At 44.9% G+C, this 25,497-nt stretch overlaps 1 protein-coding gene across 1 annotated transcript in view; it reads right to left on the reverse strand.

The window, feature by feature from the left end:
• The window catches only part of Cdh13 (cadherin 13), a 1,034,078-nt gene that overhangs the window by 102,176 nt on the left and 906,405 nt on the right, over window positions 1–25,497 (reverse strand). The window contains exon 8 of the mRNA XM_021169677.3: window positions 23,180–23,320. Coding sequence (XP_021025336.1) covers window positions 23,180–23,320 — 141 coding nt within the window. The remainder of the gene's footprint in view (window positions 1–23,179; window positions 23,321–25,497) is intronic.

A 25,497-nucleotide genomic window follows, 5' to 3' on the forward strand; every position in this document is an offset into this window, starting at 1 on the left:
ATTTTGAGAAGAAAGCAATTTTCTGTAGAGATCTGCATTTGGTACCAACTTAAGTGTAGATGAAGAATGGGTATTTAAATAATTATATATATATATATATTATATATATATGCATATATATATATATATAATTATGTGTGTGTGTGTGTGTGTGTGTGTGTGTGTGTTGCACATGCCACGGTGTATGAGCAGAATTCAGAAGGCAACTTGTGGGGGTTGGTTTTCTCCTTCCATCTGATAGGACCTGGGTATTGAACCTGGGTTGTCAGGCTTAGCAGCAGGCCCCTTCAACCACCGAGCTGCCTCACCCAGTTCTCTTTCCGCAATAACAATATGGTCTTCCCCAACTACTTTGGAGTTTGGGTCATAGAGTTTTTCATGGACAGGAGGAATGGACTCTGCTTGGCCTCTACCTGTGGGCAAATTTGTAACTTTCTGTGTTTCCCTTTGCTTTAAACTAAGATGTAGAGGTCAGAAAAGTAGTGATTTGCGTATTTGTGTCAACATGTGGGTGCCTGTTTGTGTGGTTGTATGTGTGTGTTTATGCACACATGTGTGCCCGTGATGGAGTATGTGCATGTGTGTCCATAGATGAGTGTCTGCGATGTGTATGTGTGTGTACATATGTGGATGCCTGGTGTGGTGTGTGTCTGTGTTCATATACGGGTGCTCCACTATGTTCATAGCGGCCTTATTTGTGATATCCAGAGGCTGGAAACAACCCCGATGTCCCACAATGGAAAATGGATAGAGAGAATGTGGTTCATTTCCACAATGCAATACTACTCAGCTATTAAGAATGAGGACATCATGAGTTCTGCAGGCAAATGGATGGAACTAGAAAATATCATCTTGAGTGAGGTAACCCAGACCCAAAAGGACAAGCATGGTATGTACTCACTAATAAGTGGATATTAGCCAAAAAAGTATAGAATACCCTGGATACAATCCACAGAACTCAAGATGGTTAACAAGCCGAAGAGTCCAAGAGAGGATGCCTCAATCCCACTTGGGAGGGAGAAGAAAGCAATCTCAGGGGGCAGAGGGAGGGAGGAACCTGGGTGGGAGAAGAGACAGGGAAGGGAAAAGGAAAACATGATTAGGTATTGGAGGTGTGTGTGTGGGGGGGACAGGAGTGAAGCCCCGAGGGCCAGCAGAAAGAATGGAAACAGGCAACCTCAGGAGGTAGGAGGTAGGGGACCCTCTAGAGTGTACCAGAGACCTGGAGGTGAGAAACTCTCAGGATTCAAAGAGAGGGACCTTAAATGAAATGCCCAACAGTGGGGAGAGGGAACTTGTAGAGTCCACCTCCAGTAGAAAGACAGGGCATCAAGTGGAGAGATGGGGTTGCCATCCCACAGTCAAAAACTCTGACCCAGAATTGTTCCTGTCTAAAAGAACTGCAGGGACAAAAATGGAGAAGAGACTGTGGGAAAGGAGGTCCAGTGACTGGCCCAAATTGGGATCCAGCTCAAGGGGGGGGGCTCCAAGGTTTGACACTATTGCTGATGCTATGATGTGCTTACAAACAGGAGTCTAGCATGGCTGCCCCCCCAGCCCCCGAGAGGCCCAACAAGCACCTGAATGAGTCAGAGGCAGATACTTATACCCAACCAATGGACAGAAGCCAGGGACCCCTGTGGCTGAATTAGGGAAAGGCTGGAAGTAGCTAAGGAGGAGGGCGATTCCATAGGAAGACTATAGTCTCAACTAGCCTGGATCCCTGACTCTGAGCCACCGACCAGGCAGCATACACAGCAAAGGATTGCCTGGTCTGACCTCAGTGAGAGAAGGTGCACCTAACCCTCAAGAGACTTGAGGCCCCAGGGAGTGGGGAGGCCTGGTGGTGGTGGGGTCAAGGAGATGGGTCCTCAGGGGGACTGCATCTATATAGTCTTTAGACCTAGTGCTGTGGGTTTTTACCACCAGGTTTATTGAGATATAATTTATGTACTGTAGAGTCTACCACTGAAGTCATACAGTGGAATGAATTTTCGTAATGCTCAGACTTTCACAACCACCCAGTGTGGTGGTGGATGTCTTTAATCCCAGCCCTCAGGAGGCAGAGGCAGGTGGATCTCAGTGAGTTCGAGGCCAGTCTGGTCTACATAGAAAGTTCCAGGCTACCAAGAGTAACATAGTGAGACCTGGTCTGAAAACAAAACAAAACAAATCCCCAAACAAAAACCCACTCAAACCCCAAAACAACAACAAACAAACAACAACAACAACAACATCACTACCACCAACAAAGTGAACAACCAAAACAGATGCACACCACTTCCTTAGTCAACTTTAGAACATTCTCATCTCCTTGTAAGGAATCTCTGCACCCGTTATCCATGCCCACCACCCCCTAACTCAAATCCCCCTCCTCCAGCAGGAGCCCACCTGCCTCCTGTCTCAGCTTTGCCTCCAATGGGCTACAGAGTGTGGCTTTGTGTGCCTGGTTTCTTGTATTTTCAGAGTGTCCCCAGGTTGTCTGTCACACAGGTTCATGCTTCATCCCTTTGAATGACCACAGGGTGCTCCATCAGACACAATGAGGTGTTTTATCCACACACATCTGCTGGCCTCTGGTCTCTGCATCTACCTCTAAGCCACCTGTGTTCCTTCCGTGGGATACCAGCCAGCAGACTGGTTGCATGTGTGCTGACTCCGTGCTAGAAGGGGTGTAGCCCTGGGTCATTGTAGGCACACACACGGCCCCCTGCTGCACCTTCCATGTGTGTGGAGATGCATGCTCTTGGCTGGTTCCCTGAGCTGCTGTCTCAGCTTCCACAAAAGATGATTTCTGAAGCCCCCCCTTTTCACGGCACGAAGGACGGGAGCCGCGGAGGGGCCTCTCAATTCTCAGTTTTTATGGGGTACTGATTGGGTTACTGCAAGCTCTGAAAGGGTCCCCAGAACCCGTGGTGCCAGTCCCCTGCTTGCACTGACAGTCATAGAAGCTAGGGAGAGAGCATCTTTAATCTCCCAAGCCAGGGGGAACCGACACACTTGGTTAGGCTCCTGATGCCAACACCCCGTACAAATAAGGACAAGAGAAACCTCTGCTCCTATTATGAGAGATTTGTACAGATTTATACCGGGAACTGATTTGCAGCTTCTAATTTGTATTTAAACCCCCCGAATGCCTCAGCCTGAAATCCATTGTCTCTGCACTGTTGCTTCCTGTTTCCACTCGCTCTCAAGGGCCCAGTTGTAATTCCCACTGGCACAGCCACACACTTCTTCCTGAGTGGCTCACACACTTCCTGAGAACATCCGAATCCCATGGGGAGAAGAGATGGCTGGGCATTGTCCCCTTGGGAACTGGGTACCACAATAGAAGGAGGACTGGCTGAACAATTCTCCCTCCTTTCTGGGCTCTGATCCTGGGGTAGCTGTATAGATTACAGGTCTATGGGGAAAGAGGGTCCCAGGGACACTTGTTACACGGAAAGAGACCAGTGAGCAAACCGACTGTGTTTACTGCCATGAGATGCTCTATCTCCTTAGCTGGTTGTTTGTCTAATGTTTTCTGTGAGTCAATTTTTTTTTTTGGTGTGGTATATGAATGTGTTAATATATGAGTACATGCAAGTGTTGGTATGTGTGTGTACGTGTGTGTGTGCATGTATGTGCATTAGGCACCATCCTGTCTCTGTCCCTCATTGCCACTGTGTCTGCATTTTTATGGGGGTTCTGGGGATCCAAGCTCAGGTTTCCATGTTTTCACAGCAAGCCCTTTATTCGCTGAGCTATCTGCATGGCTGGGCCTCAATTTTTCATCAGGAAAATGTGAATAATGAATAGAATTGAACTTCTTGGGTTACAGCCATCATCAAAAGGGCGATTCACAAGATACTCAGATGAATCTCCAGCACACAGTACTCTGTCTAGCACACACTGTTGCCAAAAGCACAGAGAAGATGGGCAAAGGAGCCATGACTGTCACAGGGAATGTCATCCCTAGGAACAGGAATAAAGCGACAGCTTTTGTTCTACAGTAGCTTGTCTCTCCCCAGGTCCGTATCCCCACCGACAGAGCCACTCCCTTGGTCCTCGAGTCACTGAGAGCTTATGTCTCTTGTAGCCATCAATGTCCTAACCAGTACTTTTAAATTTCCTAATTGCCCTCTTAACCAATGAAAAGCTTCTTAGCCTCACCTTCATGGTATTTGGGGCTAGGGATCACTCAGTGGCTCTTGGGGTCCTGGGGTTTTGAGATGGGGAAGCCTTGCTGCATTTTAAATGTATTTTTTGTTTATTCCTGAGAATCATATAAATGTATACAAAGAAATATGGCTACCCCTCCACTCCCAGATCCTGCTCCAATTCCCCATGCCCCCAGCCCCAGGAAGGCATTCTCTCTCTCTCTCTCTCTGAATGAATATCCACACACATGCGTAAATACCCATGGAGGCCAGAAGAGGGCACTCCACCCCTTGGAGCCAGAGTTACAGCCATCTGTCAGCTTCCTGCTGTGGGTGCTAGGAGCTGAATCCTGCACCTCATGATTGAGGAGCAAGTTCCCCTACCTGCTGTGCTGTGTCTCAGGCCTTCTAGCAGCAGGATGTAGGTTCCTACCCACCAGGCACCACAGTGTTTGGCTTGCACAACAGTTCCTGAAAATGCCCCCACTCACGGCAATATATCCCAATGGTAGGTATTTGTACGTGCATGCACATGTGCGGGAGGTGCAAGTGTGTTGTGCATGGGTGACTATCAGGCATGCATCCCTCGTCTACTTAAGCTCTACCTGTGAGTCCTATGCCTATGAATAGTGGTGTCCATGTTCTCACAGAACAAGACGAGTGAGCACACAGGTCCCTTGATCACACCTTGTAGGAAAACACGCAAGAGCACAATAACATTTTTTGCTATGTAATTGAATCAGACATCGCTCGGAATGCATTCAAGGGGAAGACTAAAGACTATAATTATTATGGAGATTATTGATGTAGTTTTTATTACTCTACAATTTTTGAATTAGTGACTGATAGTCCCTTTTATGAAAGAAGAAAGGTAGGCGTGCTCTTCGCTCTCCTTGACACCAGCTCACCCCTCACTCTTCAGGAAATACACCTCACATCTGGGTACTCCATGGACCATGGGCAACAGACACCGGGTCTCTCAGCCAGGGTCCAGTGTCACTATCTCCCTAAGAAGAGGTTCCCTAAAGCTCTGTCACTTGTCAGGTATCTCCACAGGTCTTAGAGAACAAAGAGAGAACATCTTGCATTTGGGTTCAGTTAGAACTGTGTTCGGGCCCAAGCTGATTTGTCAAGGCAGAATTCCTGTCTGGGCCCCTTTCCTGCTCTGATTTTTTAAGACGCTCCCTAACAAAGATGCCCTGGTACCTAACACCATCAGCATCACTGTGCTGGCTGGGGTGGCTGAGATCTACCCCAGACTTCTGTGTCAGATTCACAGATCCTTCTGTGAAGCCTGTCCTAGATCTTCAGGTCTTCCCTTGGCAGCAGCTGTGGTAGCCTGACCCCAGAAGAAGGAAGGCCCTGAAGGGCAGGGGTCCTCAATGGTTTCCAGCATGGAGAGCAGTTAGCTCTTATTCCTTTAGTGGCTGCTACAAGGGCTGTGCTTCCCCTGCTCAAGGTGGACTTTCCTCCAGGGTCCTTTCATTCTTCCTCGGTAATTTTTCTTCCTGTCTGCATCTCTACCCAATCAGGCTTCAAGCTTGCTCAAGATTCTCCAACTTAAATAGCAACAGAGACAAAACAACAGAAGGAAGCCTCCCGCACCCCACCCCCTGATTCCTTCACAGGAGGGACCCCTTTCCTCACCTTCCATCCTGCATCGAAAGAGAAGCTGCGCAGAGCTAGGGATACTAAACCATACAATGCGAGTTTATTTGCAATCAAGGAACAATATAAGCGATCATCGCTGAGATGTAATTGTGGTAGAAACACACTGCTTAAAAAAAAAAAACCCTTGATGGGGCTGATTATACAAGGTGCCAACAGAGCCTTTCAAAGAACCTCACACAGGACAGGTGAGGCACATTCCAGCGGAAACCTTGATCACCCTCTGCTAGGTGTGGGAGAAGGAAGGAGCATGGGGACTCAGCTGGCTGGCTGGTCCACACGGTGCACATCAGCCCCACAGAAGGAGCTTGCAATGCTAAAAGGGAGGAAGCTGTAAGCAGCCTGACACAAGCGAAGTGAAAGAGACATTTGTTTCAAATGATGTTCTCTCCCCAAATGGGACTTTTTTCAGGAATCTCATGCCGGGAGAAGGGAAGAGAGGAAAGCCAGAGGGGAACTTACCTCAGGGAGAGATTTTACACAGTTTTAATGACTTGTCAGACCACACCTGGACAAGGACTGCTTAGACATGTATACTATTGGCCCTTTATTTAAACTTTGATTTCTCTTCAAAACCCTGAAGACAGACTTGAGGGGTTTGCCCTGTCTCTTTGCTGCTCTTCATGGATCCCCTTCTTCTGCTCTCAAGTCTGATTTTTTTCTCTTTTAATTGTCTCACTAAGGACAGGTGGATGGACCAGACTTGGGGTCCAGGATATGACCCCAAGTTTGATAACAAGATCTTAATAGATCTCTATTTTGTAATACACCATGGCAAAGAGTTTGGGACAGGCATGGGTGACATTTAGCTTCTAGACCCAGGTGGAACCCTTGGATAGAGTCATTACAGCACAAGGCAGACTCTAAAGCACATTTTGAATTTTGTCCTTTTCCTCTTTTTTTTTTTTTTTTTAATACATGGTCTCACTGTATAGCCTTTAGTAATCTGGAACTCACTATATAGACCTTCTGCTACTCAAGTGCTGGGATTGAAGGCATCCATTTATCACTGTGGATCTACCAGCTTTCTGACCTTGTCTGTCTTCCTCACAGACTTTCTGCTTCCTCTTAGTGCTTCTTCGGCAGGCTCCAGCCCATACCCACAGAGATATGCAGAGCCCACTTTCCTTAAGGTCCCGTTGTACTGAGAGCTTCAACTGTTCATGTGGGTCTTTTCATGGATCTAAATTTCTACCCCTGCTCCCTGCACAAGTGCCAGGAAATTTTCTGGAGCATGGATTCCATACTTTTAGCATCCACTGGAGTCCATTTGTATAGGGGCTAGCTATCTTCTTTGGTCATCAGAATCCCATGCCAGTCCAGTGATGGAGGCAGACAGAGAGGAAGGCTTTTGAAAATACCAAGACTAAGAAAAGGGCTGTAGTTTGGAGGTAACAAAGGGCTTGTCTTAAGCATGAGGGAGTGAATTTGATCCCTAGAATCGATTACTTTAAAATAAAATAAAATAAAATAAAATAAACTAGGTGTGGTGGCATACACTTGTAATAACTGTGCTTGGGAATGGAGACATGGATTTTCCAGTCTCCAGTATTCTCACTATTCAACCAGTGTAGCCTCCCTGTACACACACACACACACACACACACACTCAGAGAAGAGACACAAACACACAAACACACACACAGAAAGAGAGAGAGAGACAGACACACAGACACAGACTCACAAACACACAAACACACATACACATAGAGACAAACAGATATTGCCTGAAAAATGGTAGTGGTGGCCTTCCTATGCGTGTACACACACGAGACTTGCAGGGTCAGGCATTTTGCTTTTGAGCTTATCTATGAAGACATTCACACATGTTATGAAGAAACACATTAGGCCCCCCCCCTTTTTTTTTTACTATAATAGTATTTATAAAACTGAGAACCAGGGACCACTGTCAATTGATAGGCAGTTGGTCAGTCTGTGAGGCATCCTTAAACCAGAATACAACAGGGAGCCATTAAAATGAATGAGGTAGTAAATTGTTTGGTGTTATTGATCAAAAGGGAAATCTATTGTATAGGATGATGGTAACGCCTGCGGCTTACTTAGTGGAAAGAAAGTGTGTTAAGTTAATGACATTGCGAGAGTGAGTGTCATTGGTGGGGCTTATCGGAAGGCAGCCATGGGATAAAAAGAATGGGGGCCACGGGACTTTTATTTTGTTCTGAGCCGCAGGAGCCCAGGAGCAAGCGTGGTTCATTGATTGGTGAGGAGGAGCCACGAGGCTCCCAGGCGCCCTGGTTACAGCCCCTTTCCAAGGTCAAGATGCAGAGAAAAGGCACTCTAGTCGGTGTTTTCAGGGGGTGCATAGCCAGCTTTGCACGATCCCGCACTTAGAGGAGGGTTGAGTGGAGTTTGTGGGGCTGAGCATGGGTTGTGTGTGGGGACAGGCATTGATTGGAGGGTAGGAGCCAGGAAGGGCTTGGCTCGACTTCATGCAATGGCCTGAGAGTATCAGCTTGCTTAGTGAGTGCTCACTTGAGTGAAGGAAGAGCTGTGATTGAAAGAAACCCTGGGCTGGGAGGCATAGCTCCATGCTCCCGATGACCCCATAATGGTGAATTCTTTAAGGTCTCTGGGCTTTCAGGAATCATGGGTTGAGGGTGGTTATAGGCTCCATGCCCACCATCCCAGCACTTGATAAGCTGAGGCAGGAGGATTGGCATGAGTTCTAGGCAACCACCACCCACTGACACTTGCTCTGCAGCATGCAGTAGGTGGTATGTTCTATATCCTCACTGCCACCCAGTGAAATCAACAGTATTCTCTGTGGCACATGAAAGTGAAGAGCCGGACAAAGACAGGGACGGCAAACCTGTGTGAGCCTCCGTTTGTGAGTTAAAGGCAAAGCCTCACATTGGCCAAGGGAAGAATCACAGAGCAGTGTTGAATCAGCGTGGCACCCACAGCTATCTGTTGGGTAAGTGGTCTGCTGATCTCTGCTGTATGTGCACATGTGTCGTCCATGTACATGTGTCATATCTGTATATGTGTTACATGCGTGTATCAAGCGCGAATCAATGTTGGAGTGGATAAAGGTTATTCTATTTAACATACATCTAAAATTGCTTTCTAAAATTTTGTTTTGAGACTGGGTTTCATCTAGCCGAGTCTGGCCTCAAACTTCCAGTTTGCAACTGGGCATGATCTTGAACTTTGGTCCCTTTTGTCTCTACCTCCCGAATGCTGGGATGGCAGTGTGTGCCACTACAGCCCGTTCTGTGCGGTGCTGGGGACCAAATCCAGGGTTTCATCTATGGCAGGTGAGCGCTCTACCAAGTGAGCCTCACCCCAGCCCTCTAAAATACGTTAAAAAAAAAAAATGAAGCATGAGGAGCCACTGCACCTGATAGTTCATGCGTACTGTTTCTATGGTAACCAAGATGGGGTGGTATGGGTAGAGGGAGAGATGCAGGCCAATGGGACTGAACAGAGAACTCAGAGACAGGCCTGCACAGACATGAACATATGGTATGTTTATAGAGTAGCAGCAGCCTGAAGGTAGCAGGCCAGGATCTCTAAAATGGAGTCAGGACAAACCCACTGACAAACAGATGACCTCAGCCTGCACTGTACACTCAATAAAAAAGTTAATCCACACTGGATCATGGGAGACACCAACCGAAAGAACTTGTAGAATGACTTTAACATGCGGGAGAAAAACAATTCTTTGACACCCAAAACACATCTATAGGAGAACATATAGATCAGATGGCATCAGAGAAAATACAGTCTATATAGGAGCACATATAGATCAGATAATACCAGCCAAAACCATTGTTCTGTAATGATGCTAACAAGAAATCAAGACTAAGTACATCTGAGGAAACACTCAGGAGTTGCCCTCTGACAAGTCCCCTACATTCTGACTACTATTGTGCTGGCTAGTTTTTTTTTTAATTTAATTTAATTTAATTTAATTTAATTTAATTTAATTTAATTTTATTTTCGAGACAGGGTTTCTCTGTGTAGCCCTGGCTGTCCTGGAACTCACTCTGTAGACCAGGCTGGCTTCAAACTCAGAAATCCGCCTGCCTCTGCCTCCCGAGTGCTGGGATTAAAGGCGTGGGACACCACACCCGGCTCACCCGGTTAGTTTTAATGGTCAACCCTAACTAGTAGAACCTGGAAAGACTCAAAATGAGGCATTACCTAGTGGGGGAAGATAGTTTGGTGTCTCTTTTGAAACCCACACTCTCTAAACATTGTAACTTGGGAATTTGCTACCTTTGGCTGTTTATTAGAGGGTGAAAACAAAACCTAGACACAGAAACCTACACATGAAGACTTATAGCAGAGTCACCCGAGATGTAGAAACCAGCCGGTGTCTTTCAGGGAGTAAGTAAATGGTTAAATAAACTATGGTATAGCCACGCTATGAAATACTACGCAGCCATGTAAAGGAACAGAGCCCTGGCGTATGCTCATACTTGGATAAACATATGGGGCTTTAAGCTTATTGTAATGATTAGTTTCATGGAATTAAACACTGCATGTTTCTATTGAGTTCCCACCTTTGGAAAAAAAATGGAAGTATGGGAGAACATACAACAAACAATGGAATAGTGGTTTCCAGGGCACAGAACCATGGGTGGGAAGCACCACAGTCTAAGAAATAATGTGAGCAAGGCCCTCTGCTCTCAGACTCACAAAGCTCCTACCTCAGCTTCTTGAGTACTTGTAATTACAGGCACAACACCTTGTCCAGCTAGACGAGGATATCTCAAATAGCCTTAGCTACTGTACACACTGAGACCCATGCAGAGTCCTCAAACTACCAAATGACACTCATCCAGGTGAGAGCCATGTTCCCAGCTAGTCTCGGGAATGTGACTCAGCATCTTAACTTTCCTGTTTCTCATCTGTGAGTGGAGAGTCCAGCAGGACCCACATCTATCCTGAAGAGATCCTGGCACTCAAATGGGATCATACCCAAACGCTGTCAGTGTGGGGTCCTGGACAGAGATGGTGGCCATCCGTTACCAACATCTTGTGGCAATGGTGAAGATGCTGAGGCTGAATGAGGTTCGGGACTGTTACAGTTGGCAGCTGGGGAGTGGCAGAGATGGAACGGAGTCCCCCTGGGGACCTCTCAGCCATCCCAGAGTAGAAAAGATGTCAGGAGGAAAATTGGGGTTTTGTCTCCAGTATTGTAGATGGAATGCTGGGTCATGCACATGCCAGGCAAATGCTCTATCACTGAGCTACATCCATCTTCCCCAATGAGGCTTTGGAATGAATGCTGTTGCTGTTGTCATCAAATTGAGGTTGCAAATGCTTCTTAGTTAGAGATAGGGATTCACGTGGCGATTGGTTGCATGCAGGCAACCATACCTGCTCTGAATTCCTGAGCATAGCTTTTCTCATGGCTAGAAGACAGTTTCCCTCTGGTACTCTAGAATCTCTGGCTTTTACATCTTTTCTGTCCCTTTTTCTGAGATGCTTCATGAATCGAGTGTGTGTGTGTGTGTGTGGGTGTGTGTGTGTCTGTGTGTCTGTGTGTGTATTCATGTGTAAGTCTGTGTACATATACATGCAAGTGTACATGCGTGTATGTGAGAGAGAGTGAACAAGAGAGAGAGAGAGAGAGAGAGAGACAGACAGACAGACAGACAGACAGAGGACGCACTTCACAGACACTTATTCTCCACACTTTGGTCTTCTGTGTTCTCTCTGGAGCCTATCTTCTGAAAGACTCTGGATTCTAAACAAACACTGGCTTCATTCTTTTTAAGACTCTGAGGCCACTGTTCTTCCATGTCCCTGCCAGTGGAATTTGCTCCCTTGCTGGAATCTCAAAGCATCTGCAGCCTCGTCAGAAAGCAGCTTGACTGAAGATTTGCTCTGCTAGAGAGAGGACAATGGTTTTAAATCACTTCCGGAGGCTCTAGGCTCCATGATCTTGACCTTTGCCCCTGTGACCCAGACTGAGCCACAAGCTCCTTGGTGGATGGGGGGGGGTCACATGAACTGGCTGTGGATGCTTAAATCTGCTTGGGTCAGGAAGCATTCTGAGACTCTGAAACTGCTCCCCCCACCCCCCACCCCCCACCCCAGCAGCACTATCCAGTGTAGACTCTGATAAATGCTGTTTTATGGCTTCAGAGCCACCTTCTACATGGCCTGGCTATCTTCGTGTAGCTTCTGCCCTGCCTCCTTTCCCTGGCCTTAGCTGCCTGTTCTGGAACCTGTCCTGATAACACTGTCCACACGCTGCTATGTCTCTGGCTAAATGAAAGAACTCCATCATTTTTATCTTTCAGAAACCAGGTATTCATCTCCCCTGACCACCATGTAAGAGGGAAGAAGACCAGCCGTGTTTGAAATGATGGGCTGGTTGCAGAACACAAGCAAATGAAGTTAACATGATGTTTTCCCTCCAAGCCAGAGAGCCACTGAAAGGAAAAAAAAAGAAAGACAAAACCAAATCCAAACCAAGCTTTCAGAATTTATTAAAGCCCCAAAGGACCCGAGATGCATTTAGAGACTCGGGGCAGATTTCCATGCCAACATAGCCACTCAGGCAAGTGTTAACTGCCCAGTTACGACAGAATCTCATAAACAGAATTCTTCTGGGGGCAGCTTCCTGCCAGATAACCCGTGGGTTCCATTCTACATCTTTTTTTCAACTTCCATTCATTGATTGCACTTGCTGGATGGGAAGCAACTTCCCTTCTCATCTCTGAACTGTGCCAGCAGGCAGGTAAAAAGGGAGCAATGTGTGTGTGTGTGTGTGTGTGTGTGTGTGCGCGCGCGTGTGCGCGTGTTGGGTAGTGGTGATGCACTGCAATTTCAGCTCAACTGTTCTGGGGCAGAAGCCCCTCTCTGAAATGCTGTAGTTACTGTACTGGCTTCCTTAGGAAGCCACATGCCAGACACTGTTCTGGTCAAGTACTATTGGCCTTGGCATTGGAAGGCTTCACTAGATTTGATCCGACAGAAACCTGAGGTCTCAGAGAGGTTGAACCTGTGCCTCAGCTCACACAGCTTGAGGATAGCCACGCAGGGACACAGGGTGGGTCTGAGATCATCGCACAGATCTTTGGAGCCAGGCTGAGCTGTCTCTTAAACCCAAGATGAACATCTTTATTGCTACCCGTGGGCAAAATCAGCGCTTGAGAGATAAAGCTGTGTGAGGGTTTCATAAAAGATGAACGTGAGCATGCCTCACGGTTCCTGACACCACATCCTGACAACACTGTGGCGTTTCCAGACCGTCTGATGTGATTGAACAGACTTCAGGCTGTTGTAAACTCTCTGCTGCCGTTACCAGGAAGGTGTCAGCTTGGGCGAATTTATGTCAGTCTTTGACATAGATGACTGAGGAATGGCTCAATGGAGGCATGTGTTCTCCTGCCTTGTCCTCAGTGAGTAGCCTTGAAGGGATGGGATTTAAATTGCATCGGGGACACTGGTCCAAAGTGAATCAGAGAAGAGTCAACTTTCTAGTTATGTCCCTAGAGTGATAAATGAGGGGGCGCGTTTTTTTTTTTTCTTTTAAGGCGCGAAGATGGGAATCCAATGTGGATTTCAGACACACGAGAAAGAGCTTATGAATTTAGATGATAGCACGGCAGAAATAAATTGTACATCTGCTCATTCATTTTAATAAAGTGGAGAGATGCCATGTTGCTGGGGCCCTCGGAGAACCCCGGGTTCTTAAAATTATGATCCTATAATGGGAGCATTAAAATCTGTAGTGCAGCCAGCGCTTCCTGAATCGGAGGGAAAATTCATTTATAAAGTAAAAGTTCAGACTTTAGAATGTAAATGGGAAGATGCAATTTTTCTTGGCTGGATAGGAATTAATCCTGAGAGAATTCGGCAACATCTTGACCCATAAAATATATTTTAAAAGTCTTCAGAGAGAGGTTTCCAGCCAGCGCACGACAAGTTCTCTGGGCCACCTCTATTTAGGTAAACTGTGCAGGTACAGGTCTGCAGTGGATCAGCTCAGCTACATTCCCCTGAACTTGGTCCTTCTTTTACAGGACAATTACACATGGCTATCCCATCTGAAACGAGTCTAGGCTGCTACAAATACTGAAGTCATTTTTACTCAGCAGTAGAAACACCAGGACAAGAGCTTTTTATAGGGTGGCGATTACTAAGTTACCATGAAAATTTATGCATTCAACAAACAGTATTGAGTTTTTTATTATGTGCGGTCTCTGTTGATATTGGAGAAAAATGCCAGGATTCTGATTGCTGGTTCCCTGCTGACTTTAAACCCCAGAAGCACTGCTAAAAAAAATTATTTAAAAAAATAGGTAAGCATTAAGCTTGTAGAATGCTTTTAGACAGAGCAGCAAGTTCAATTTGATTTTGCAAATCAGCTGCTCACATGTCTGGGTAGAAGTGTAGAGAACTGATCTGCAGTGCAGGTGACAGAAACCTGGAGACTCTGCTGCCTCAGAGTCACCCCTGTCTTCTGGTATAGGAGGGGCTTCTGCCCATGGCCCTCAAATAAAATGCAGACCCCGAGGAGGCTATGCTGTGCCCAGACTTCAGGGCAGTCAGCAGGTCTGAGAACAGATTATGTTCTCCTGGCATGTGAGGATCCTGTCTTCACACAGACACACAGTATACTTATACATATCTGCCTATACATATATCTACATATAGGCACCCACACCTACCTACAAATAGATACATTCATAGATTTTTATATAGACACATGCACATACCTGCATAGAAACATACAAAAGCCAATGTAGGGACACACATATACCTACATGTAGACATACGCAAACCAACATAGTCACACACACATACCTACATATAGACACACATATATGCACATATCTATATATAGACACATATACACATACCTGTTTATAGACACACATGATATACATAAAACACACATTTACAAATAAATATATGAACACACATATATACATAAATACTTGTACACATTTTTACATATGTACATGTATGGGCATATGCATCTATAGGCACATATGACTATGTATATGCATGTACATACATATATAGAGAGAGCTATATACACATATACATATTTATATATACAAGTATGCATACATCTATACAGGCATATACATACCTATAGACACCTATATAGACATATATGCAACATATAGACTCACAATAAGCAAATGTGTATATATAATATATATGTAGATATATACACACATGTATACACTTATTCATATACACAGAAATATATAAAAAAGTGACTCCCCAACTGTCAACTGTGAATGGGCTGCTCTTTGACCAGGTGACATCTAGGGCTTAGGATGTTGAAGTCAATGTGATAATGTGGAAGATTTAGGCTGGTTCTCAGACTCCAGAGTTATTGAAGGAGAACATAGAGACCTAGCATTGTGGGCAAGTTACACACACACACACACACACACACACACACACACACACACATACCCCTGAATAAATGATCAGAAGGTGGAACTGTGGAAGGTGGGGCCTGGTTGGAGGATGTAGATACTGGGCTGCATGTCCTTGGGAACCACATCTGGCTTTGGCCCCTTCCTGTTAGGGCTCAGCTCTGTTTCTGTCTGCTGTGGCATGAGCTGCTATAGACACCTCCCCACAATTGACAAAAGCCATGAATTGTTTTTAAGGGTCTTCAGTCACAAGAATGAGAAAGACAATCAGAGAGCCTTCTCATAAAACGCCATAACCTCGGAACTGGGCAGTTCAACGGCAAGAATAACATGTGGCAGGAGCCTGGGGAAGGGCGCTTAGTCTCTGACTGAACTGGGTTTTGCTCTGGAACAAGCTGATATATTGGAATCAATTCTGGGCTGCTCCATTTAATCTCACTTAGAAGAAAGAACTGAGAGTGAGCGGGAGCGGTGCAGGCTTTCTTCTCGCCTGTTCTCTCTCTTGCCTCACAGAATTCTTGGCACTGTCTCCTCTGCGAGGGCTCCTTTATGTATTATTTATCAACATTGGATTTTCTTGTTTCTCGTTTCTTCCTTGGCTGATAAGAAAGGTGATTCAGGGCTCTGGCAGTTTATGCAATGAGTTGACTCAGTTCTGAAAAGGATGTCCCTCCAGGCATCTTGGCCTTTGGCTCACCTCAAAAAGGCAGAATTAAAGTGCTGGGGACTTGCTGTGGTGGTGGAGGGACATCTTACTTACTTGTAGTGGCTTCCAGTGCCACAGGAGATGGGTATGTGCTGTGTGCACTGAATAACGTCTACTACCTCACCTATAAAACCTATGGCTTGGGTGTGATTCTTCCCCGAGGCCCCCTTTAACATGATCCTTTAACCTTTGATGGTCTCTGTTGTTCAACATTAAGAATTTATACTCTCTCCCTTGCTCATCAGTTCATTAGGTAACTGCCACTTGACAGGCCAGGTGCTAGTAACTTACTACCATGACCAAGTACACAACAAGAAGCAACTTAAGTGAGCAAGAGGTTATTCTGGTTCATAGGTTATGTGTGAAGCACATCACTGCAGGGAAAGTACCTAGGCAGACATGGGATTCCTCACCTCACATCTTCACAGAGCAGGACACAGAGGGCAGGGAAGGTTGATACTCAGTAGGCTCTCCTGATCCATTCTCCACCTTTTATTTAGATTGGGCATCCAGCCACATTTAGGGAAGGTCTTCACTTCCCAGTTGAAGGGTATTCTCTGGGAATACCCTACAGCTAAGTCCAGAGGTCTGTCTCTTAGGTGATTCTGACAGCAGTTGGCAGCAAACATTAACCATTACCGGTCCAGTTTATGAGAGGTGAAAGAAGCAAGCAATTGCATGGCACATTGGAAGAGAATATTATGCATCACAATGTGATGTGTGCCTGTTATGTATGTATGGATTGCAAGAGAATGAAATTCACAATAAAACAGCATATATACTTCAGACAAAGACATGCAGGCAATACGCTATGCATCACATACTTGAAAGATCTGTACTAGAAGTTGAAATGCTGTCTGCAATTAATATATGTTGCATAAATGATAAACTCATCTCTAGCTGGGCATCAAAAGCTTTTATCTATAATCCTAGCACTTGAGAAACAGACAGGAGGAGGATCTCCATGAGTTCAAGACCAGGTTAGGATACAAAGTAAGACTCGTATCACAAAGAAAATCTCAAATTAAACATTTTAATGCTTCCCCATTCTTAGTGCTAGAGAAAACAATGGAGAGCAATGAAGGCACCATGGCTTATTAATGGCTACCAAAGCACTCAAGTGGTGTTAGGGAGCAATGGTGGATAGCTTTAAATGTCAACTTGATACAACCTAGAATCATCAGGAAAGAAGTTCTCAACTAAGGAGTGTTTAGATCAGGTTGGTTTTTTTCATCGTTGGGGATTTTCTTGATGGTATTAATTGAAATGGGAAGACCCAGCCCACAGTAGGTAGCACCATTCCCTAGGCAGAGGGTCCTAAACTATATAAGAGAGGACCACTAGAGCTGAGTGCAAGCAAGCAAGCAAGCAAGCAAGCAAGCAAGCAAGCAAGCAAGCAAGCGAGTACGTATGCATTTATTTCTCTCTGTTCTTGACTGTGGATATGAAGTGACTAAGTTCCTGCTTTGGCTTCCTCACAACAATGGATTATAAGTTAGAATTGTTATCTGAAATAAACCCTTTCTCCCCTAGGTTGCTTTGTGCCAGGGTACTTTATTATAACAACAGAAATGATATATAAAAAATAAAATCCTTTACAGGAGCCTATATAGTAAGGACATAACACAAAGACAACATGACATTACTAAGCCAGCAGCACGTCAAATTTGTGTTGGAACAGAGTAGAAGCAGCAAACTGGGAGACTGACAACTTGGACATTAAAGATTAAACTGGGGATTTCCAGGAACAAAAGAAAGGAAAGGGGTTGGAGTTAAAGGAAACGGAATGTATATACAAGTGGTTTGAGCATATGTTGATGAATTGGAGGAATGAGGGTAGGCTAGGAAGCAGTGTACATAGCCAATTGTGGCCAAGGCTCATTGATCTAATTTATAAAATGGTTCAGTACAAGGCAGTATATAGGCATAGGCTGTGCCATGTTCCAGCATGCTCCACTCTCATGGTTCTTGGCTCTTTATTCAGAATTCATGTTTACCCTCTGCAAACTGCACTTTGGCAGTAGCCTTGCTGCATTCCCAAGAACCACACAGTGGGCAGGGCTATTGATTTCAGTGTGAGGAGGTTGCCTTAGAAGAGAGGCAGATGCATGGAGTCTTCAGAGGACACTGCTGTGGAGGGGCTTGGTGCGGAGACTCTGCCAGCTGGAGTGAAAAATGGCTTTTATCACCACTGAGTTGCTCCTGACCCTCTGAGCATCACCAGAGGGTGATTGAGGTTCAGAATTTGCATAGGAGTTCACACAGGGATGATGGGGCTCAACATATCATGAATATAATTACAAAAGACTGATGAACGCAATCAATCACTTGGCTATCTGGTCTACCTCCAGGAGCAACTAGAAAAAGCAGCCACAAGATAGTTTTTTTCCATTAAAAAATATACACATTTTAAGTGACACTGAACACAGTTGAGTCAGCATGAATGTTTCAACAGTATATATGATGCCACTCTGCTGCCAGAGAATGGTTAGTGAAGGAGTGAAGCCACCCTCCTTCCTTAGTTGAAAAGGAGGCATCTGGAAGATGGCTTCTATTCATAGGTCATGGGTTTCCCTTGGAGAAATGGTTTCCTTTACTCTTTGTGGTCAAGGAATTCACCTCCCTGGGATGATGAGATGGCTTAGGACTTGCTGTCAAGCTTGACTACCAACATTTGATCCCTAGGCCCCACATGGTGGAAGGAGAGAACTGATTCCCAAAAGTTGCTCTCTGACCTCTACCCGGGTGCCATGACACAGGATCCCTCACCCGGATAGATAGATTATAAAAACCCACCAACAATAGGAAACCCAGCCTCTGGCCCGGCTGAAAGGCCTCTGAAGGTTGAAGCTTCAGTGGAGGATCTCATGATTCCCATGATCCTCGGTGTGGGAGAAGAAAGCAATGAGCTGGACTTTTCCTTAGAAGGTGAGCATGGAAAGCAAGCATCAGCTGGTTTTCATAAAAACCCTCCTTAATTATGCGATGGCAAGTTGAGGATGCAGTGTGTGACCCGGACCTTAGATGAAGGGTTTGCATGGGACTAGACAACCTTTGGGGAAACATTACTGTTTACAGAGTTGAAAGTTGCTTATGCTTATGCATGCTGCTCCGTTCCCTTCAAATATCCAATCTCGTTACACTTGGGATTATGCCATCATCTGCCCAGAGCCTGAGAGGAAGACCTCAGTGGTGCAGGTTTGGTTTTGTTCAAAATCTCAGCTGAACTGAGGCTGCCAGCTAAAGTGGAGATTCCAAGGACCTAAAGAAGTTCCCATGAATTTCACTCTAATGGCGATGCTTCATGGGAAGAGGGAGTTGGGAACTGTTTGGAAAAACATTTAACTATTTTTCTAGATTTTTCTGGTTGTTAAATTGTCTTGAACTCCACCATCCCAAGTTCAATAATTTACGTGTGTTCCATTTTCCTCAGAAATATGGCGGTGGGGACGAATCTCCACCAAGTGAAGGGAACATGTAATCATGTGTCTAGATACAGATGCAGTGAGTTGTAGAGGGCTCTCCTCGGGGGAAAATACCATCTGAAGGCAGGAGAATCTCTATGGGCATGCTCAATGTAGATAGGATGGAATACTGGAAGGGTGGGTAAATACATTATTTCACACTTCTGGAGAAAGAAGGAGGGATAAAACATGCTAAGCAGAGAGGCCACTCACATAGAATACTGCAGGACTCTCTTGATCTGCTGCAATGTCCTAAATAGCCAGTCCATGGAGACTAAATGTAGACTAATTGTTAGGGTCGAGAGGCAGAAAAATGTGAAATGAGTTGTCAGGGTGCGGGTTTTTTTTTTTTTTTGTGGGATAACAAAAATGTTCTTAAATCGGACAGTAGTTATGGCCACATGATTTTGCTAATATATTAAAATCCAATGAATTAAAGGCTGAGCTCTATGGTATGTAAATGAGGTCTCAACAAACCTACTACTAATAAAGCCTTAATAGATTAGGGACCAAAATTCATCAATGAAATAAACCCATATCTTCCTGCTTCAGCCAATTCTGTAGAAGAAAAGCAGATATTCACAGCAGAGGTGAAATAGCTCCTTCATTGTTTGCTAAATTTAGTGAAGAAGGGAGCCGTGTAATGAACCCATTAGAAAGAGATTTACATGCTTGCCGACTCGACTCATCACATTCATATCAATAAAGACAACACAACACTCATACAGGCCACAAAACAGGGCCACAGATGACAGCTTGGAGGACATGTGGCATCCATGTAAAGATTAGCCATGACACAAGACCGCTGGAAAAGGAACATCTATGTATATAACAGAAGCTTGATAGAGTTTTTCTCCAATGTGACAATAATCTTTAACATTTACACAAGTTTTCCAGTAGGGAAATGTGTTCTGAAGGCAGAGCAAGCTCTGGGCTATCAATCACACGAAGCAAATTTTAAAGAATTCACTCGGCTGGAGGAAAAAAGGACAGCTTTTGTCTTTGTCTTTCTGTAGCAAACAATGCTACCTATGCCACCATCTAAGGTGAGATGAATCCCTGGAGGCTCTGTAGGCCAACAGGCATGAGAAAAAGAATTACCAGGTATCATTAGGTAGTTAAGAAAACATCTTCATACTGAAAAAGCTAAAGGCACCAGGAAAGTAAGACTCTTGAGCTATCATGAAAACAGAGATTGCGTCCCATGCTGCCTCTGACTGCTGTGAGCATCTGTCCAGATCTCTGAGCACAGCTTCAGCTTCAGCTCGGGGCTGTTTGTTTTCACCCCTCTGTGAAAACTGGGCCTTTCCTCTAGTCTTGCTTGCTCTTATCTTTCAGATAAGGGACTGGAGTGAAGTTGTATGGCCTTTTTTTTTTTTTAATCACACATATTGTAATGTTGTAGTTAAATCTCAAAATGCATACTTGAGAAGAACTCAAGTTGCACAAGATGGACCTGGTCAACAACTTTCCAGCAGGAAGTTGGGAGGGGCTCATGAGCTGAGGGACTCTTGATAGTTGGTGGCTGCCAGGGGTGGGAGAGTCAGTTTTCTTTAAGGGTGTTGCCCCTGGTAGGTGGGTCACACACTAGTAGATGGCTTCATACTAAGTATATTGATCACACAAACTGGACTCAGTGGGTTATTTAAAAAGTGGGGGAACACAAAGTTGGGGAGATGAGGGAGTAGATCTGAGAGAAATAATAGAGACAAGTTTTGGGGTGAATATAATCCAAATACTATGCATGAAATTGTCAAAAATTAACAAAATATATTAAAATTGCAAAGAAATTAATTTCTTAAATCTAAGTTAACAATCATCAACGTAAGATATACTTTGAAGGTGGAATAGGGTGACTGAATGAAGAGAATGATTGATATCTGGGTTGAATTGCAAAGACAGTGTGCTAAAATTAACAAGAAACCAATTGACCCCTACCCCCAACCCCAAGGCCCGAGATTGACAGGAAAATGTAAGTTGGTCAGCTGGAGTTAGTTGGACATCTACTAAGCTCCAGGCAAAAGTCAGAAGGTTTCCTTTAGAAGCTGTGGTGATTTGAATGAGACTGGATCCCATAAACTTATATGTTTAAATGCTTGGTTCCAGTTGGTGGACCTGTTTGGGAAGGATGGGAAGGCGTGGCCTTTTTGGAGGAGGTGTGTCATTGGTGGCAGGCTATGAGGTTTCAGAAGCCCATGCCATTCTCAGCTCTTTGCCTCATGCTTGCGGATAAGGATGTGAGCTCTCAGCTACAGTTCCAGTGCCATGTCTGTTTGCCTGCTGCCATGCCCCCCCCCCCCATGATGGTCATGTGCTAAGCCCTGGGATCCATGAGCCTCATATTAAATGCTTTCTTTTATAAGTTTCCTTGGTCATGGTATTTTGCCATGGCAATAGAAAAGTAACTAAGACAGAAGTTGATATGGTAATGCTACTGTTACTTTCTGTGAACCATCTGCTTGCAAGTTTTAGGTGAGTTAACCATATTTATTGAATTCCTAGTCTTGTTAAACATCTTTATTGAGTTCCTAGTCTTGTTAGATGTAACTGGTCACAGCTCTTCTATTAAATAGTTCTTCCTCTGAAACAGAACAAAAGGTACCCTACCCTTGATGAAATGGAACACTACATAAAAAAGGCGTGGGAAACATATATCCTCAACAACCATACATATCTGTGAACCTGCTGTTGGACATGCTCATATGTACAGAAGTTCATATCTGAAAACACTTAGACAGCATCCAAGACAGTCCCAACTGGAAAGGGTCAGCACTTCCATCCTGAGCTGTCAAGCCTTGACCTTCATGTCTACAATCCATCTTCCTTTCTTCATAGGGCACCAGGAAAAAGTGTTTGGATTCCCTAGTATCCACAAGGCAGTTGGGTGGGCATGATGGCAGATTACAGTCTCAGTGCTCAGGAGACAGAGATGGTATATTCAGGATTAGACAAATCCATGATCTTGGGTTCAAGGGAGAGACCCTGCCTTTATATATAAGCTATTTTGGAAGGTATGTGACATGAACCTCTGGCTTTCATATGCATGTGCATAAACCTGCATATACTTGTGCATACAACGTATGGCCCACACATGGGAACATTGATACGCACACACAGCCCCCTCATTCACAATGCAGACATAAAACACATGTAATGGCCCTTTGGATAAGAATGGCTCATGTTTAGAATTTCATTGTTGCTGTGGCAACATGGTCGCCGCTACCTGTTCTCCATAACGATCTTCATCTTGTGATCCTCCCTACCACGTTCATCTCAGCATCTCACAAACAGCATGTACTTTATCATGTCCTTTACCAGCGTGGGAGGAAGGCTATCAAATATGTGTCTTTGTCTGTAACCCAAAAAAGCCCTGAGCTTAGCATGTGTCCGTCTCATGCATCTCATGCATGCCCATCTCATGGCTTCTTGGTCAGGTGCCAAGTCATCAGGACCCTGAGAGCTTCCATCCTCAAACCCTCCATGAAAGCTGTACCATTGATATAAATAGGAAACCCATGGCTATGCCTGCTATAAACAATGGTCCTCTATGCACAATAACTCAGATGTTTTTATGTCTGTGGGCCACTTTGCGATGATCAAAGTCCACTGTACCTCCTCGCTGCTGTTCAGACTGGCCTCTCCATCTGCACTTACCATTATAGGAAAACTGCAACAGGACTCACATCGCACAGTGCTTTGGAAATGGCACTTTGGCATTAGAGGTTATTTTCTTGTGGACTTTAACAAGACTAAGTGCTTTTAGTCTCCCAGTGCTCGGGCAGTTTAGACACAGGGGCCCTGTAGCACTATCCTTGGGCTTACCTCTTTCTTGGTGAATTTTGGTGAGTGATCATTTTTGTCATCAATCACGATGGTGGCTGTGGCTGTGCCTGTCAGTCCGACATCCAGTCCTGCCATATCTTGAGCTTCGATGATCAGTTCATACTTGGGGTTTTCCAGAGTCTATGGAGCAAGAAAGCACCAAAGAAGACAGTGTTTACTTTTGAGGCACTGATTTGGAAAACTAGCGAGCACGTTCCCTATGCCTTCTAGAGCAGGCATCCATAACTAACCGTGGATTTTAACCGATTTTGTGTGTATGTGTGTGTGTTCATGTGCGTGTGTGTGTGTGTGTGTGCATGTGTGTGTATATATACCTTTGAAGTCACTCTAGAGTGATAGTTAGCATCTATAGACCAGAAATGGCAATCAGAATGGTGTCTAATGACTTGTCTTTGTGTGTGTATGTGTGGAATTGTATACATTCTAGAACATTCTATGCCCTGGATGTGGGCATATATTCATGCTGAATGTTCATGGCTACATCTGTCATTTCAAGGAGCTGATCTGGACGTAGGCTGACTACACTCCTGTAGTCAAGACAAAGATGGCTGCTTTAGGAACCCGAGAGTTGCAGTACTTTAAGCATATCAATATAGTAAATCTTTCTAGCAAGCACACCATGTCACTGCTCCCAATGTACAGGTGGACATGAATGGGGTTTAGTGTCTCTTCCATGGTATTTCCTTTATTGCTTGTTTATTGTCCCAGAATACTAAATCAGGACTGTGTATTTTAATGTAAATTTGGACTGATTAAACTTACTCTAAGTGAGACTGTATGGCTAGATCTTTCTATGCATGTATTTCTTGACTACTGGGCAGACCTCCTAGGTCATATTTATAAGAAATAAAATCTGACAGCTCCAAAGCTGCAGGGTTTTCATGACTTAGGAAAGCAAAAGGATGACCAGGAGGAATCCAATCCAGATAGTGTCACAGAAGCCGGAGACCTCAAACCAGACCCAATGAATCATGGCAATAAATATTCGAAAGGGAAGAAGTGTGGACCAGGGGATGTTCTATTGGATACAGTGATACACTACAGCTTCCTTGATGAGATATGTTCTATGCTTTTTTTGTTTATGTGTGTGTTTTTGTTTTGTGGGGGAGGTTGCAAGGTTGAGGGGAGGGGACGGGGAGATAAGTGGGACCGTGGTGCATGACGGGAAACTCGCAAGGAATCAAGAAAAAGATTTAACAAAAGAGCTGATGGTTCTTTTGGAAAACTGCCTTGAGTCAGCCTAGATCCAAATGCAGAATAAAAAACAACCAACCAAAATATGGCTGATGTCTGCTAGTCTTGATGCTTCCCTCTCTCGACCCACTCTGCGAACTCTATCTTCCAACTAGGAGTTGAGTTTAGACTAGAAAATTACTAAGAGGCAGCCGAGCTTGCCTAGTGACCTGCAGACACAACAAGGTCTCGGGCCTGGTGAGCTTTAAATACAGAGTGTTTATTTTACAAAACACGGAGAGGAAGCCACATGCTGAGAAAAAGGGTAAGCAACAGAGGGAAAGATAAGACCTAGTTGCATGGAAGATGGTGCCCTCCTGATCATTGAGTGAGAGGAAAAGGAGGAGGATCTTGCTTTAGGGGTGAAAACTGTTTTCCATGTTCAGTCAGAGCCTGTCACTCCAGAAGCTTCTTGATTTCATAAGATAAGCTGCCTTGCTTTCGCTACCGACTCTCTAATGTTATTATAAAGTCAGGGTCCACATTTCTCACAGTGTTGAAACATTCAAAACAACTAGCCTCTGGCTAGGGTCCTGAGACGGAGCATGTGGGGCTGTGTGTAAATCACCCTTACGGGACTGCCCGTGTCAACTCCTGGACACCCGTTTTCTGGCAAGCCTGCTACGGTGCTCCCTTCGGAGACCCATCAATCACCTATCTCTGTCCATTGGCTGAGGGCTTGGTTCGCCTTTCCTTGTCTTCTATAACGAAAATTTCGAGAATCATCCTTGATCAGAGACACCAATGAGACCACTCAACCCAAGGGTGTGTTGGCCAGGGTTGACTGTGTTAGGCAGTATGGGACAGTAACTGTATCCCTGTGGTGACAACTTGGTAGCACCAGCTGGAAGAGCAAGGTGAGAGCGATCTCACACACAGCAGGGCTGGGACAGGTCCCCCAGGGATGAAGCCAAGCAGAATGGCTCTGTGGATATTGTACATTGTATGCTGGAGAAAACGATGACTGTCCAGAGCCAGCCTGCCTGAGCATTCCTCCGCGGATAAAGACATTCATTTTCCTCATTTGCTTCAACCATTTTGGATTGAGTTCTTAATCGCTTACT

The sequence above is a fragment of the Mus caroli genome, unplaced genomic scaffold (assembly GCF_978045245.1).
Source record: "Mus caroli unplaced genomic scaffold, Mus_caroli_1 scaffold_10, whole genome shotgun sequence".
In the NCBI taxonomy this organism is placed as follows: Eukaryota; Metazoa; Chordata; class Mammalia; order Rodentia; family Muridae; genus Mus; species Mus caroli.